Below are 13,410 nucleotides of genomic sequence, written 5' to 3'. Positions count from 1 at the left end.
GAAAAATACCAGAACGATTTACGGTTGAATCTCACGAAAACTTCCGGTGGAATTCTTGAATGATATCCGGAAGAATGACAGTCGTATCTTTGGATGAATCTTAGCAGGTTTTACAGCACAATCCCAGCAAAATTTAGCTAGCTTAGCTTAGCTTAGACTGACTACACATATCAATGGTTGCTATTCCGTGATTGATCGAAGTCAGTGAAAATGCACAAAGAATCAACTAGAAGTTTGGCTGGGATTGGCCATAATCTTCTTCAATGTGCATAATTCAGTGCCTCTATTTATACAGGGTCAATAACGGCGCCGGCCACGTCCTTGCAGTCAGGTGGGATTGGGGGAAGGAATGTTAGTGTGTAACCTTTGCTATTTGGAGACCGTGTTTGCCTCTGCATCTCCACAAAGGTTACTGGGAGGGATGTTTGTTAATGGGAAGGATCGTTGGGTCACAGGATTCACTTTGATAAGCGATTAGACCATGATAAATAATGATTTGTGAGATACACTCCCGTGCATAAGTTTGGGTTCACCCCCTAAAAAACATGCAAAAGTGTTCTGTCCATATCTCTGTGATTACACGTCCAATTCAAACTCTCTAAGTCGCATTCGAAAGGAAAAGAGTTATTCTTACTTCGTATGTATTTCTCCAAAAACATTTTTTGAACTTTGTATACTAAATTTTTACTTGAAGTTGTGACATTTTTCAAAAAACACACTGAAAAATCATATCTAATTTCCTCAGTATTGGGTCAACCAAAACTTTAAATCAAAGTGTTATTAGAATCGTAATCTTATATTCTTTAAAGAGACCCCACGAAATTTTGGCGGAAAAATCTGGAAAGTATTCAAAAGCAATGAAACAGTCAGTCAAGTCATCGTGCAAAAGTTTGGGTTCACCCCTCAGTATGGTGTATAGTGCAAAAGTTTGGGTTCACCTGAACTTACTTAAATCTGTGAAATCTCAAACCAATCATGTACGCGCCATTATTTGCGCTCAAAAAAGCTTTAAACTATTAAAATCGGTTGAAAAATGGCAGAGATATCGACAAAAATGATGTGCGTGCGGCTCAGGTGAACCCAAACTTTTGCACGATTTGCATCATACTGAGGGGTGAACCCAAACTTTTGCACGATGACTTGACTGACTGTTTCATTGATTTTGAATACTTTCCAGATTTTTCCGCCAAAATTTCGTGGGGTCTCTTCAAAGAATATAAGATTACGATTCTAATGACACTTTGATTTAAAATTTTGGTTGACCCAATACTGAGGAAATTAGATATGATTTTTCAGTGTGTTTTTTGAAAAATGTCACAACTTCAAGTAAAAAATTAGTATACAAAGTGCATTTTTGTAAATATAATATTTTCATTTGATATGAACAATTTCTATGTAGTGGAAAATTATGCCGACACTTGAGGTGACGAACCATTCAAAGTTTGTTGAACAAATACCTAAATGTAACATTCCTACAGCTGTCAGGACGAAAGCATGTGTTATTATATTTTACTTATTTGAAAAGAAACAAAAAACTTCATTGGTTGGAACATCATAGAACACTCTTATTCTTATGCCGACACTTACAGTGGCCAACCATCCAAAGTTTGTTGAATAAAGTGAACTTTTCGCAAGTCTACACTTGTAGTGTCGAACCATTCAAAGTTTTTTTTTTTTTTAATTACAAAAATAAAGGTAAAAAGGGGTGTTCTGAAAATAAAAAAAATGTGAAACATAAATAATTCATGAATCAGAGTTTGTGTCGACACTCACAGTGACGAACAATTCATAGTTTGTTGAAAATTCATATTTACGTCCCACAATTGTAACGATTAAATGTGCAGCCATACATATTTTATAGATTAGAAATAGTAGCATGAAACGAGCTCACCAATTGATCCTTTATCCTTCACTGTGCAGCCACAATCCACTCTCAGCCTCACTCGTTTGCTCGGCTATATAAAAGCACTCAGAAAAAAAGGCGCGCGACCCGAAAAGGAAAAAAAACTTGGCTTTCTTGACGCACTGCCCAGCAGCACGCGTCAAGGTGAAAGGATCAAAAAGAACTAACCGATCACGCCATTTTTTCACTTACTAGACCGACGCGCGACACGTTTGATCCTGCCTTCGTCGCTCGCCCCCGTAGGAGCAAGCGTCAAGGTCGATAGATCAAACAGAACTAACCGATCGCGACACTTTTCACTTACTAGACCGACGCACGACATGTTTGATCCTGCCTTCGTCGCTCGCCCCCGTAAGAGCAAGCGTCAAGGTCGAAAGATCAAATAGAACTCTACAGCACAATCCCAGCAAAATTTATTGAAAAATTTAGAATAGAAAGATATCCGAAAAAAAAAAACTCCAACAGGATTTTTGTAAGAGTCCCAGGAGTATTCCAAAGATATTGGCGTAAAAATCTCAGTGGAATTTCTTGAAGAATTTCAGAAAGATTTCCGAAAGCATCTCAAGTCATTTTTGGAAGAATACCAGAGGCATTCTCATAAGAATACCAGAAGTATTTCCGGATAAAAATCTAGAGTTATTTTCGGAGGAATTCTCGAAGAATTTCTAGTAGACTCGTACATTTTTTGATAAAATCCTCTTTAAATATCCAAATGGATTGCATCAGGATTTATGGTAAAATCTTCCATAGTATTTCGAAAACAATTTTCAAGAATTTCAAAGAATTTAATTTCCTGGATTTCAAAAGTAATCCTTAAGGAGATACACGCAAAATCACATACAGAGTTCTGCAAAAAAATCCAAAAAGATGTCCAGAATAATCGCAATGGGATATCCGAAAGAATCTCAGAAGTAATACCGGAATGGTAACGTTTTTTTTGGATGAATCCCAAAGCGATATCTGGAAGAAAATTCAGAAATAGTCTCAAGATTTTCAGCAGAACAATCCCAGAGAGGATTTGAAGGATTAATTAATGATTTAAGGAAGAATCCCGGGAGACGCTCCCGAAGAATTCTAGAGTACTTTCTGAAACATTTTTTTTTCATATGATTTATATATAAAAATACTTTGATTCAAATATATTTCTTGTGTAGCATTAAGATTAACTACAGACATAGCTCGTAACATCAATAATAAATTAAATTTATAAATATTTTAAACACAGCCAAATTAAATAACAGTTCAAAGAGTAAAATACCATTCTCATGAGTTTTTGAGAATCATATGGTCGGTGTTTAGATACGTAATGTTAAGTGCTTATGTTAAGAGATTTTATCGTAATGCACAACCAGCCTAAACGTTCTTCCCCTTTTGTATATGTACTAATTATAATTTCAAATTATTTTAATTAAATTAGTTGTGTTGTCTACTATTGTACACGGCAATATGTTTCAAAATAAGTGGAGCTGCTTTTAAAACAAACTTTAACATCGATCAACCAAACCATAGAATATCCAATAGCGAAAAAATAATAATAATAACCGATCATTGCAAATCGAGCCGAACTGGCGCTCTTTCCGTGCGCACGCGCTCTGTCCGTGCGCACGCGCTTTCTGCAGAGCTGTCAAACAGACTTTTGTGCCTTCCTTCTTTCGCTCTCCTTCAACTCAACAACTCAGCACGATCCACCTCGCGGTGGATTGGTGAGCTGTCTGGTTGTTGCAGATGAACACTTATCGTGTAGAGTGACATCATCATTGACAGTAAGCGTGCAACTCACCAGACAAACGATAGGTGTAATTAACAACTGGACTAATGTGTCAGCTGACGTGACGTTTCTCGCCTCAACGCCGTTCGGTTGGCAACGCGCCCAGGTTCATCGCCGTCGTCGTGTCAGAAAGAGCCTCCCTCATACAGAAAAGAAGAAAGAGCCGTCGTCGTCCCTCCCGTCGTCATTCATCTCGAACTTCGGTCGTCGTCAATCAAGAGAAGAGAAAAAAAAGATCTCCATTGGAAAGTGCTTTTTTCGCGGAGTTTTCATAGGATTTTCTACGTAGAAATCGCAATCCTTAATTAGTGCGGTGTGTCGCGAAGTGATTTGCGGCGGTGGTTATCCAGATTTCGAGGGAAGAGTCGGTGTGTATTGCGAAGAAAGAACACGGAGCGAATACCATTACAAAGTGGAAGTGCTGTTCGGAAAATTAATCAGCCCAAAAGTCTCCTCTTTTGTGTGTTTGTGGATTATCGGAACAGGAATTCTGCCTGCAATAATCGACGTCGCATCAACCTAGAGGAAGGAAGAAGGAAATGTCCGCATCCGCGATGAGTCCCGAATAGTAAGTGTTCCGAACTGGCGCTAACTTGTCCATTTTTTCCACGTCCGTCCGTTTCTTATCCCCCGCCAACCCGCCGCCGTCCGCCGCGTCACAGTTTCCAATACGCCCTCTTCTGCAGGTGCTCCGCTTTTTTGGTTCTCCTCGCCTGCCTAGCAATAGAGTCAGTGATGATGACGATGACGAGGTTTTGTCTCTGTGTTACGTCGAATCTAATCGCAGCAAAGAAGATAAAGGAGAAATTCTGGGGAACTTCGAATGAGCAATCCGGATGAGTCGGAAGGGCACTACTAGGTGTTCAAATTGCTTTCGATTTCCCTTTGAAGCCACAAATCGATTTTGATTATTCGCATTACACTGTACTATTGAGCTGTTGATAATGATGATGACGACGATGATGGTGTGCCAAAGCGAGACGGCAGAAGAGCGGAGCGCCACCAGGAAGAGGATAGTGATACCCGATCCGTCGCAAAACACCCCCTGGAACTCTTCGCCACGGTGCTCTAGGTGCTAATCTCTAGCCAATCTAGGTGATAAGCCGTGTTCTTCTTCTGGAACTGTGCAGGACGGCAACAAAGGAAATTCCGTAACGTCGTCTCGTCATTTTTGCGACTCTCTTGTTGGCCACGGGGAGACATCATCGTATCGTCATTGTCGATGGCTGGTTGTCGTCATCATCATTTGTTATGTGTGAGTGTGACTGAAATGAGTCATTCCACTACCCTGGGCTCACTGGCTGCCTGTGAGCTTTGTTGTGAATCCATAATAATCGCTGATTATTCCGAAAATCAACAGTGCAGAGAGTTTCAGGGCATGGCCGACGTAACGATAGAGACAGGAGAACTCCTAAATACTACGTCTAGAAATTCTTGCTTCCCAATGCAAAAACGAAGTCGATAATGTTGTTTTTACCAAAATGGTCTCCAAAGTCCTGTTTTTTTTCTTTTCTGCCTTGTAAATAAATCCTGCTGCAAAATACTACAGGCCCCAGAGATATCTTTAGAGATTCTTAAGCGACTAGTCTACAGGTTCTTCAAAAATGTCTTCACGAATTCTTTGAAAAAAAAAATGCTTTTAATAATTTCTGCAGTTTTGTTTTCAATATAGAGGATTATCCCTCTTAGGCCCCAGAGATATCTTTAGAGATTCTTAAGCGACTAGTCTACAGGTTCTTCAAAGATGTCTTCACGAATTCTTTGAAAAAAAAAATGCTTTTAATAATTTCTGCAGTTTTGTTTTCAATATAGAGGATTATCCCTCCTATCATTATCACAGGCACAGGGTTGTTACGACTACACGGATTTGGCGCGATTTTAAAATTGAATTTTGACCTTTTCGCGCGGATTTGTCTATTAAAATCATAGACATTCTCTACATTCTTCAGCCATAGTATCGATATGTTAAAGAGTTTTTTAACCCATTCCATCTGGATGTCATTGTCAGATAAGAATTACAGAATGAAATTTCCAAAAATTGGTTTATCTCTAATTGTATAGAATAAAATTTGTGTACCCTCCATCCAACTTAACGATTTCACTAGGTATGGTTCAATGAATTCTTCCAGAAGCCTTCTGCTGAACAATGCTGACATTATACCTCCAGTAATTTCCACAGTGATTGTTCTGAAAGTTCTTACAGGATTTTTCGAATAATTTTTATTGTAATTTCTCCAGCTTTAAAAGTAGTTGTTACAGGAAATCTTTCAGAGATTCATCAAGTACTTCCACTAGGAGAATCCACAAATCAGAAGGCCGCCTGCAAAGGCAAGTTCCCAGTTTTTAAAGAAAGTTGTTCAGGGATTTTTCTAAAGAATTCCTACAAGAGTTTCTACGCTGACTTTTCTGCATTTTTTCCAACTATCATTGTTTAGTCAAAATCCGGACGGTACCAATATCCGGACCAGGGCCGTACAATTTATTCACTGGACATGGTTGCAACCACTAACAAAAGGAAGGGTGGATTTTAAACTGTCACTAAACGAGACAAAAATGGAGGCAATGACATTTCTCCGGAATGAAAACATTCTTCCAAGGGTGAAATGGATAATGTTGATAATTTTTTTTTTTTTTTTTGGTATTCAGTTGGAGCTGCCTGACAGCTTAACTTGTCAAGGCTGAACCCTTTTACGTTAGATTAGAGTCTTAAATGTCAATTGTCGTCAAGTTTTAACAAAATTAGGCTGTTTAGTAGTAGTTCTAGTTAATTTAATTTGTTGATGTTAAAAGTATTTATTGGTCATTACGTTCATATATCCTTGAAGAAAAAAGTCGCTTTCCTTGTCTGTTCAACAATTTTTCGAAACTAGCAAGTGTACCCTAATGATCGATCTCAGCGTCTTACTTTCCACAGTCATTTTATAGTGAATATTGAAAAGTAAAGTTACCTTAGGCTTCTATTACAGTCTCCTACATGATTCACTTTTCGGTGGCAAATGCAATGCTTCACAACGCCTACTTTCTACTTGTAAATTTTGCGAAAATGAAGCTGGAATTAGATTATTTATACCGCTGTTACAAAAGAGGTATTTCTTATTATGGCTATGTAAAAACCATATTAAAATAAGATTGTCGCCACTTATTTCTACTCAGTGAATCTACTAGTCATTTTCCTAAGAGTTCCTATGTATTCCCTACGTCGTATATGATAACGATGTATCTAGCTAGCTAATAGTAAGAGTGGCTACGGATCATTCTGGTTAGCAAAAGGCAAACTGAACGTCACCAATAGTATTAATGTCCACTTCGAATAGATTAATTATTTGAAATGGGCATCAATTCTATCAATGACGCAGAATGTCCGTTGGATCACATCCGAGATATTATTGCGTCTATGCCATATGAATTATGACGCGGCTTTAAGCAAAAAATGCCAAAATGTGATACCACCACTACAGGTTACGCCTTTGGTTTCCATCATATGGGCTAATGGATTATGCCCTCCCATCGCGGCAAGGTCGCATAACCAAGGGGAGGGAAATGGATAATGTTGATAATTGCATCGAGTTCGACGCTTTAGACAAATTTTTCAAACATCGAAGCAGTCTCTAGCCAAGGCTCTTCGATTCTATTGAGCAAACAAGGATCTTGAACTCCATTAGGGGAATCAAGGTTTCCTTCCAAATCACAAAGAAAGCAGACTGTCGCGTTTTGCCGGAAACTCTTAAAATCGCGAATTCCTTCTAAAATATCTTGCAGAGAAAAAGCACAGTTTTTGACGTTGGATAACGTCTTACGGCAACATACTGGGGTACAATTTCGAAAAACGAAAAATCGCTCGCGTCACGAAAAGTGGTTAGATTTTGACTGTTAATAACTTACAAACGCCCGGATATAATTTCAAGATTCTTGCACCAATCGATTGGAAATCTTTCTACGAATCTACTCTTACAATGAAAACTATTGATTTTTATGACTAAACTATTGAAATATTGGGAAATATCGAGGTATGTCTTATTTCCATAGAAAAGCACATTTCTCTTGTGTATTTCTGACACAGACATCATTGAGCGATATCTTAGCAAGTTTCGTCATTCAAAGGGAAACGCCCCTTTCGGTCTGCTTCTTGCTCCTCTTTATTCTATCGTGTTCAGTCGAAGCCAGCCAAACTCCAATCCAGTGATGCCACATACACAGATTTATCTGTAATTACACAGATTTTTTCCTGCTTCTTCTTCTTCTTTTCTGGCGTTACGTCCCCACTGGGACAGAGCCTGCTTCTCAGCTTAGTGTTCTCATGAGCACTTCCACAGTTATTAACTGAGAGCTTACTATGCCAATGACCATTTTTGCATGCGTATATCGTGTGGCAGGTACGAAGATACTCTATGCCCTGGGAAGTCGAGAAAATTTCCAACCCGAAAAGATCCTCGACCGGTGGGATTCGAACCCACGACCCTCAGCTTGGTCTTGCTGAATAGCTGCGCGTTTACCGCTACGGCTATTTGGCCCCCTAATTTTTCCTGCTCTTGCCTACAGATATCTGTGATCACAGATCACAGAATTTTGGGATAAGAAAGATTTTAAAGATTTTAGGATATTTCACAAGTCTATGACACGGTTTTGGAAGATATAAATCAGAAATGCCATTACTCTGTTTAGTTTTTCTCAAAAACTTAAGAATTTTTATATTTTAGAAGCTATTAGCACTTTTGTACTTCAAATTAAAAATTGTTGACACGCCGAAAACAGTCATAATACGCCTGCAAACATTATTTTTAGACCTAAAAAATAAAAATTTTGGATATTTTTGCGACACAGATTCTAACCAAGATTTTTGGAGGTTGACTTAAGATAAAAAAGATTTTTTCAGCCGAAAACACAGATGAGAGTCGGAAAAAATGTGGCATCACTGCTCCAATCAGCGACGCGCGCATCAGTCAATCGTCGACCAGCAACCGGAGAAGGACTCCTATTGGAATAATTTTTACATATTCGTCACAATCTAGCTAGCCTATCGAATGAGCAAACCATAGACACGAAGGATGGACAAGGAAGCATACAATTACCGACCGCATTTTAATTGAATCGTCTTCGGTAATCTTTTGGTGTGTTTCTGTTTCACAATGGAATGAAAACCCAGTTCGATCTAAGGTGACTACCGTAAAATGGGGTGTTAAGGACTCGTGGGGTTTTAAGGGATTGAACTTCTCAATCAAGTTCGACAAATCACAGAAACCTCAAAAATTGATATATAAGTCATCTGAAATGCTCGATTTGTTCAGAGGATTGTGGACTGCATTCTGTAATATGAACTGTCTATTAATATGAAGTATTGTGGTTTCTACAATTTGAAAACCTTTCAAAACATTTTTGAACGAATTTTATGGGCTAAATACATTTATCTACAAAACCATGAAATATATTTGAGAAAAATTCGCGAGTAAGGTAGAAGATAAGGAAATTTAATTGAGATCATAGTACAGACAAAAACTTCACAAAATTATGTCTGGGTTTCAATTTTCAGAAACTTTTATGAAAAAAGTCTCGTTTTGAAAATAAGTGGGGTGTTAAGGAATCATCTATTCTAACTTTTCTAAGTAACTAAACTCATTATATTTATGCCGTAATATGTTTCAATATAGTTTTGAGTTGTTCCGTCAAGTTGAACTACAATGTTAAGTTAAGGGATCTATTTAGTAAGTCACTAAATATCTCCAAAAATGACTTATTTCAAAATTTGGTAAAATTGGTAGGAAAATCTAAATAAAAACTGATTAATGTGAATATGGTTTTTTATGATAATGTTTTCATAAGTTGTTCCATCACATTGGAGAAAAGTTTGCATATAAGAATGATTATCTTATTTGAAATGGTTTTGGAGCTATTAATTTTTTTAAGTTTTGAGATTTATTGGTGTAATTTCGGTCCACGGGTTACATTAATAAACAATCGTTTTGATTAAAGCCGACTTTTCGAGCATTTATTTGCTCATATTCAGGGCAAACTACAATTTTCAAAAATATATACTATTTGTCTGGTCAAGTCCGAAACATTAATTAATACTACTTACATCATTGGTTTGTTTTTAAGTCAAGTGGGTTTGGACAAACATTGATTGAACGGCTAACAACATTACACTGCAATTACAAATACATTTCGGACATAATAACTTAACTCACATAATTTTGATTTAAACGGAGTACAAACTTACACAGCTTTCACCCGAGCACATCTAAACAGGTTTGACCTAAATTACGCCAATTAATCTCAAAATCAGTCTAGACGGTCGATATTCCATCAAATTCTTTTAAGTATTACCTAGGTCCTAGATAAACAATTATAGTATAAGGTTATTTCCGAGCTATTTTTGGAAAATATGTAGTGTGCGGTATAGTGTGAGCGATTCCACTCTGTATTGGAAACTTTTCGTTAGGATTTTTCCCGATCATGCCACTGGGTGTTACATGCAAATCCGTTATTTGGTGTGGTGCTTTATTTAAAAGGCAAATTTGACACCTACCCTTAAAGCTTGTTGAAATTATCCATCTTTTGACAAGTCATGACAAGATTGCTCTGCACTGTTCTAGAAAACGAATACTGCATAGAAGTATAAACATCTTTACAAGACAATTGTGCGATGCACTGATAGCTTGCTTGAAAATAGAATCAATAGGTATGAGAGATTTAGCAGTTAAAATAAAATGATTAGCGTTTTCAGGAGTTCCAACTTGAATTATATTGAAGTAATATCATCTTTAGATTTAACAAGACCTTTAGAGTTGAAGTCAACGATGTTGACCAAAATAATATTTTTTTGCTGTTGGCAAAATATAGTTTTATATACAAAGCTCAAATTCCTTAACACCCCATTTTGCATTTTCGTCAAAAATCACACATTTTCATGATTATCTCAGAAATCTGCCATAGAATCGTCTTCATTGTAATTGGCTTTTGATATACACGCCGGGAGAATGGTAGGAGTGTATTTCATTCAATTATTGGCATACTAGAAGTTGCTCAAATTTTAAGTGGAATTTTTTTATCATCCCTTAACACCCCATTTTACGGTACCCCTAACCGTCCTTTTCAGGACGACAATTTCATTTTGAAAGAGTTATGAGAATTTTCCATAGTGACGAGCGACATTACTGGTGATTGGTGATCAGGGCCAAATAATGCTTTTCGAGAATCACAGTGCCAAGAAATAAATTCCCCTGTGGGCATGAGTCGGATAAATTGCGGAAGACACTAGAATGTAGAATCCATCCCGGTTTGCCTCGCATTTAGCGATGATTAAATAATTCCGTTATAATTATAACGATTATATTCGTCGATTTTTACATGCATGCTAGAGCGATCAGTATCAACTTTTCGAACAAAGAGCTAAAACTAATCAGCAACAGATTTGTTGATGTTTTGATTTGGTATGAAAGTGTCGATCGAATCGAAATACGCACACAGAGAAGACTACAAAAATGCTACCGCCGCCCGACTCGAGCGACGGGAACCTAGGTAAAACTTTGTTTGCCTTTTCTCTCCATTGAAAACAATTCAACCGAAATTATAATTTATAATTAAATGAAATGTCTCTTGTTGTAACTCTTTTACGTGGAATGCATTGTTGTAGTACTAAAAAGGGTCGTTTTGTTTGAAATCGTGCTGTAATTCAATTTAAGCGCCACGAATACGACGAGCCTGCTGGCTGTCCTTCGGCACGCTTGGCGTGGATTGCGCACAGGTTGGTATCCACAAACAGACCGACCAGATATGCCTCGCTCGCTTCCTGCAGAGCCGTGACGGCCGAGCTCTGGAATCGCAGATCCGTCTTGAAGTCCTGAATTACAAACCAGGCACTTGCGGATCAGCAACTCCGTCGATATCTGGTAACGACGAATCTCACGCAGAGCAACCATTCCCGGCAGATAGCAATGCGGCTTCTCGCCTCCTCCGGTGGTTGTGGTGCTCTTGCGAGCGGCTTTCGTAGTCAGCTGCTTGCGAGGGGCCTTTCCTCCAGTGGACTTATGGGCAGTCTGATTGATACGAGCCATCGTCGTAGTAATGGTTTTGCTTTAGTGGGATCCGAAGTCAGTTTGAGGTTGGGGTACTTTTCCTTTAAGTCCGCGAACTCCATGTTCTCCTCTTTGCTCAAATCGATGATGAAGTTGCCGTCCGTCCCCAAATACCACTACGAAGCAGACGAAGTTCTTCATGGCGCGGAAATTCTTCGAGTATCAAAAGGAGACCATGCCAATAGGCACTGGAGAAGTACCTCAAACTGGCTTCGGAACCCACTAGAGCAACCAATCTAAGTGGGTCATGTGAGGACCTAACGTTCAACCGCTCATGTTTCTTCTTCCATCGATCAGTTCTATCGGTGTTGAACTGTTAAACCAAATAGTATATGACCAAATAGTAACACACAATGTCCATAATAAGTGAGAATTGACATGCAACAAATAGTGTGACAATTGATTAGATTTTTAGCAGTAGAATTCTTTCATAATTTCGTGACGGTCTCAAGCTATGAAATAGAAGAAGCTAACGTTATCCAACGTCAACTTGGCGGTCGTATCTCGGAAACAACCTCTTACTTTTTTTTTCAAATTATTTGTTACAATCTTCCTGGCGATATTCTTATATTGGCGGGATTTAAGAAATTCGAAATTAATCATTTCTCCACTTAAAAAATTGGTTGAATCACGTGCAATATTTGTGGTGAGATTTTCGACAGATATCTGTATTTGTGATTCTTTGGAGAAGATTCTGGACGAATATCTCACAGGGAAATCGAAATTTATAATGGTCGATAGTTTGCTCCTAAGACAACATGCAAGTTTTTCAAAATATGCACAGCTTCCAGTGGCGATTTGAACTTAATTGACTCAGTGCTAATAATATAGACAAATATAGTTTACGAAAATTAATTTTCGTAAACTTCAGTTTCAAGAATATCTGTTTTTGGGGATCCGTGAAATGTTTGTAGAACTGCGAAGATGGTCGTAGGTTCAAAAAGGTTGAGAACCACTGATATAAACCATAAGCTATTTCTCGATAATTTTTTCAAATCAACGTAAGTAACTTCCATACGGGTTTGAGAAAATTAATTCAGAAGAATCACAACCTGTCTTCTAAAACTGTTTTGAAATGAATCACCTTTTTAACATTTTTTCGCCGAGTGCAATGTGCTTAAATTTTGCATACAATAAGCTCGCGTTCAAAAACTATGGAGTTCCGTCATTTTCCACAAAAAAATCTATTACAAAATGATAAGCCGATTTATTCAGTTACTTGCGACGTTTTTGTACCAGTGTAAATTCGACTCAAGTAGTGTTTTGTTTTAATTCGTGGTTAAGTCACTTTGTCTCTCCATACAGCGGAGCGGCAAAGTTGTGGTTAGGTTGCGAATGTTGAAAATCTTACTTTCGTCCTTTTGTAAATCCGGAAATTAAATGTTCTAAAGGTGAAAAATCGAGTTGGTTCTGAGCGAAATGTGTAAAAATTCGTCTGCGAAACACGTAGAATCGATAAAGTAAGTTTGTATACTTTTTTGACTTGTGTCTATTTGAATAAGTTTTCGAGATTTATTTGAAACATTCAAGTAGACAACTTGTCATGTTGAGAGGGGTTTCAATAAATTGATCAGACGGAGTTCTAGATACTTAGGTCCATGCTAGATACAAATTTACATTTCAAAAATCACATTGAGGACATTCAACCTAATAATGTAACAATAAAT

General features: G+C 37.8%; 1 protein-coding gene across 1 annotated transcript in view; it reads left to right on the top strand.

Annotated features, from left to right (window-relative positions):
* The first annotated feature begins 3,777 nt into the window (after positions 1–3,777).
* Positions 3,778–13,410, top strand: part of LOC5565927 (ras-related protein Rab-1A) — an 84,089-nt gene continuing 74,456 nt past the window's right edge. The window contains exon 1 of the mRNA XM_001650253.2: positions 3,778–4,239. Within this exon, the coding sequence (XP_001650303.1) occupies positions 4,211–4,239 (29 nt within the window). The 5' untranslated portion in view covers positions 3,778–4,210. The remainder of the gene's footprint in view (positions 4,240–13,410) is intronic.

This window comes from Aedes aegypti, chromosome 1 (genome assembly GCF_002204515.2).
Source record: "Aedes aegypti strain LVP_AGWG chromosome 1, AaegL5.0 Primary Assembly, whole genome shotgun sequence".
NCBI lineage: Eukaryota > Metazoa > Arthropoda > Insecta > Diptera > Culicidae > Aedes > Aedes aegypti.
This window is presented reverse-complemented; position numbering and strand designations above follow the sequence as displayed.